At 35.3% G+C, this 3244-nt stretch overlaps 1 protein-coding gene across 1 annotated transcript in view; it reads left to right on the top strand.

Moving 5' to 3' along the window:
• The window catches only part of LOC106867230 (serine/threonine-protein kinase TBK1), a 258492-nt gene that overhangs the window by 252321 nt on the left and 2927 nt on the right, over nt 1–3244 (top strand). Inside the window, exon 18 of the mRNA XM_052974143.1 lies at nt 726–742. Coding sequence (XP_052830103.1) covers nt 726–742 — 17 coding nt within the window. The remainder of the gene's footprint in view (nt 1–725; nt 743–3244) is intronic.

Genomic DNA, 3244 nt, shown 5'->3' with positions numbered 1-3244 from the left:
GAGAGAGATGGTGATGAAGGGAGTTTGAGTAAATGGGGACAGTAAAGATAACAAGGGGGGGGGACGAGTGAAAGTAGATGTGAAGGTTGGAGTCGGAGAAGAGCGGGAAAATAGATTGCTGTGAGGTAGGATGGATGTAATGGAGGGGAAGACAGAGGAGTAAGAGAATATGAGTGAAAACAGAGGGGTAGGAAGAGTTAAAGTGATAGGTAAAGAAGGAAAAGAGAGATAAAGGAGGAAGCGAGTAAGCCAGATAGAGTGAGAGAGAGAGAAAAGGAGAACGGTGGAGTAGGAAAAGAGTGGTAGAAAAGGGAGAGAAGAGAAAGTACAAAGAGGTAGGAGGGGAAGAGGAATAGGAGTAGTAGAAGGAAAAGACAGAGAAGTAGAAGGAAAGGATAAGAAGAAAGAGAGGTAGAGGAATGCCAGAGAGGGGCGAAAGGCAAGAGGGAAGAGAGAGAAGTTGTGGAGAAGAAAGAGAGAGAAAGAAAGAAGGGTAGAGAAAGAAAAGAAGAGAAAGCGATAAAGATTGCGTGTGTGTGTGTGTGTGAGAGAGAGAGAGAGAAGTAGTAAAAAGATCGTGGAGTCGTTATTAGAAGATATGTGAAGATGTTGGAATAATTTGAAAGCTAAGACGATGGTAAATAAAAAGATAATAAATGTGGAACAAGGATAAATGATGTTAGCTTATTACACTATAAATACGTTATTATTTTTTTTTTTTGCAGTTTCTTGGGTTGAAAAAGTAATTTTGGTTCTAAGTGCTTGGCGCTTCTTTTTCAAACATCATCATCATCATCATCGTCATCAACATCGTCATCGTCGTCATTATATCCATTTATTCTTTCGTTTGTCTTTCTCTGTTTAGGCACACATCAAGCTGTCTTCTCCGTTTTACAAACGTGTTTTCATACAACTAGAATTTATTTTCTAATCCTTTTCCTCCTTCTAATTATCTCCTGTTTAATTACACTAATACTAATTAGAAACAAACAAACAAACAAAACCCGAAGAATTAGTTTGGCTAATCTTTTTTTAATTAATTTTCTCCATGTCACCCAACAACTCTCATTTCCTTTCCGATTGTTTATTTTCTTCCCAACGGATGACTTTCCATCTTTCTCCAACATATTTTAGTTTTTACAATTAAATTGACGTAAAAAGAAATTTATCACATCACTATTGATCTTTGATAATCTATACTTATTGATAGATTTTTAAAAGTATTCACAATGTCCTCATTAAAATAACTTAATATAAACACAATGTTTATAAATAACGCCACTGGACTCATAAAATCTATACACAAACACGAGCCAACTTGGGAGCCTCTACGTGGTCCCGTGATCCGCTAGAAATAGCAGCTATATACCCCTCAATTGATTTCTTAAAATTATGTCACGTCGGATAATGTAGTACTTGGCTATACAGTGTCTGAAATAGGATGGATGGTTACGGTTAGAAGGATTACTGGTCAGTGATCTGTCCGCTAAGGGCTGACCTGGGTTAAACAACAGTACGCATGTATGTATGTATATAACAGACGACATTCACGCACGTGATGGAGGCGACGATGATGACACACGAATAGGCGAACATCTCAATTCTGTGATGATCGCAAAGGTTTTACAAATCACTTATACATGTACAAGACGTATTTCAGTGTAGGTGACTGTGTGTGTGTATGCGTTTTGCGTGTATGTGTGCTTATGTATCTGTTTTTGTATACAAATGCACGCAAGCGTGTCTGTGTTACTATGTTTTGAATTAAAAAGGTATCACACATACACACACACACACCACAGAGGCAGCATACGCTCTTGTATATACACCTACATAAACCCACATATTTACATATACAATAACACACCTAAATATTAATTATCATTGCTACACATTAATTGAAGATTTAAAATTCCAGTTAATTTTACATTATTACGATTTCTCTTTTAAAAACTGCTTCACACGAACGTGTGTGTATGTATATATAAATACATATATGTATACATATACAATATACATGATATATAATAACATGTATGTATATGTGTATAAATATACTATAAATATTTATAATATATGTATGTATACGTATGTACAAAATAGAGATAAATAGGTAGATAGATAGTGTAGCTTTGTTTGCTTGTATATATAGGTCAAGCTTGTAACGTGTAATTAATAAAAAAATAGGTCATGCTATCATCGAAACTTGCATTTGGTTGGGACGTAGTACATAATAATAATAATAGCAATAATAATAGTAATAATAGTAATAACAGTCGTCATAGCAACGGCAAGTATCTGCCTAATTAGTGACCAATCAGATAGAGGCTACCTAATGAGGTAGAACAAGGGCGGCAACTGCGCTGTCGTCGCCATTACGTAGCGACCTCACACTACGGAAATAAAGAAATGAGGTAATATATATTAGGAAGAATGGATCTTGCTGTAGTTCCTTGTTTTAGAGGTGCTAACCACTGGGAAACGCAGAATATCTCTCCCGTTCTCCTTCCCTCGCTTTCCTCTTTATTTCTGTTCCTCTTATTTTCTCTCTCTCTCTCTCTCTCTCTCTCTCTCTCTTTCTCTCTCTCTCTTCTCTCTCTCTCTACCTATCTATATTGATCACAATGTGTTTGTTCAGTTATCGATAGCTGTCTTTCCACCTCTCTCTCTCTCGATCTATCTATCTATCTATTTATCTATCTATCTATCTATCTATCTATCTATCTATCTATCTATCTATCTATCTATCTATCTATCTATCTATCGAGATGGATAGATAGATAATGAAGTGTGTTTGTTCAGTCATTGTATGCTTGGCAAATGAAATGTGCGAGAAATATTTTCCAGGCGATTGAATGAATAAAAGTTCAGAGAAATTTATAGATTTATTTACTTTTTGTCATACATATTTAATTGTCTATGTCCCTATATCTGAGTGTATATATATATATCTATATATATAAAAATGAGAATGTGTGTCTGTCTGTCTGTCTGTCTGTCTGTGTGAATCCCTAAAACTCGAGAACTACGCAACCAATTTCATTCAAATTTTACAGATGCCTTACTTAGGGTTCCAGTTGTGTTTTAGTCAAAAAAAAAATTTTAACTTCTTGCAGAGTTCGAGCCCACGGCAACATAATATCTCCTCCACTATTTAAGTATTACGTGTCAAAAGTGAAACAAAAACACTCATGTCAAATACTTTCACTTTAAAAATGAAACTATTCTACTAACTGAAACAATC

Source organism: Octopus bimaculoides, chromosome 1, assembly GCF_001194135.2.
Source record: "Octopus bimaculoides isolate UCB-OBI-ISO-001 chromosome 1, ASM119413v2, whole genome shotgun sequence".
NCBI lineage: Eukaryota > Metazoa > Mollusca > Cephalopoda > Octopoda > Octopodidae > Octopus > Octopus bimaculoides.
Note: the sequence above shows the minus strand (reverse complement) of the source record. Positions and strands in the feature narration are given on the sequence as shown.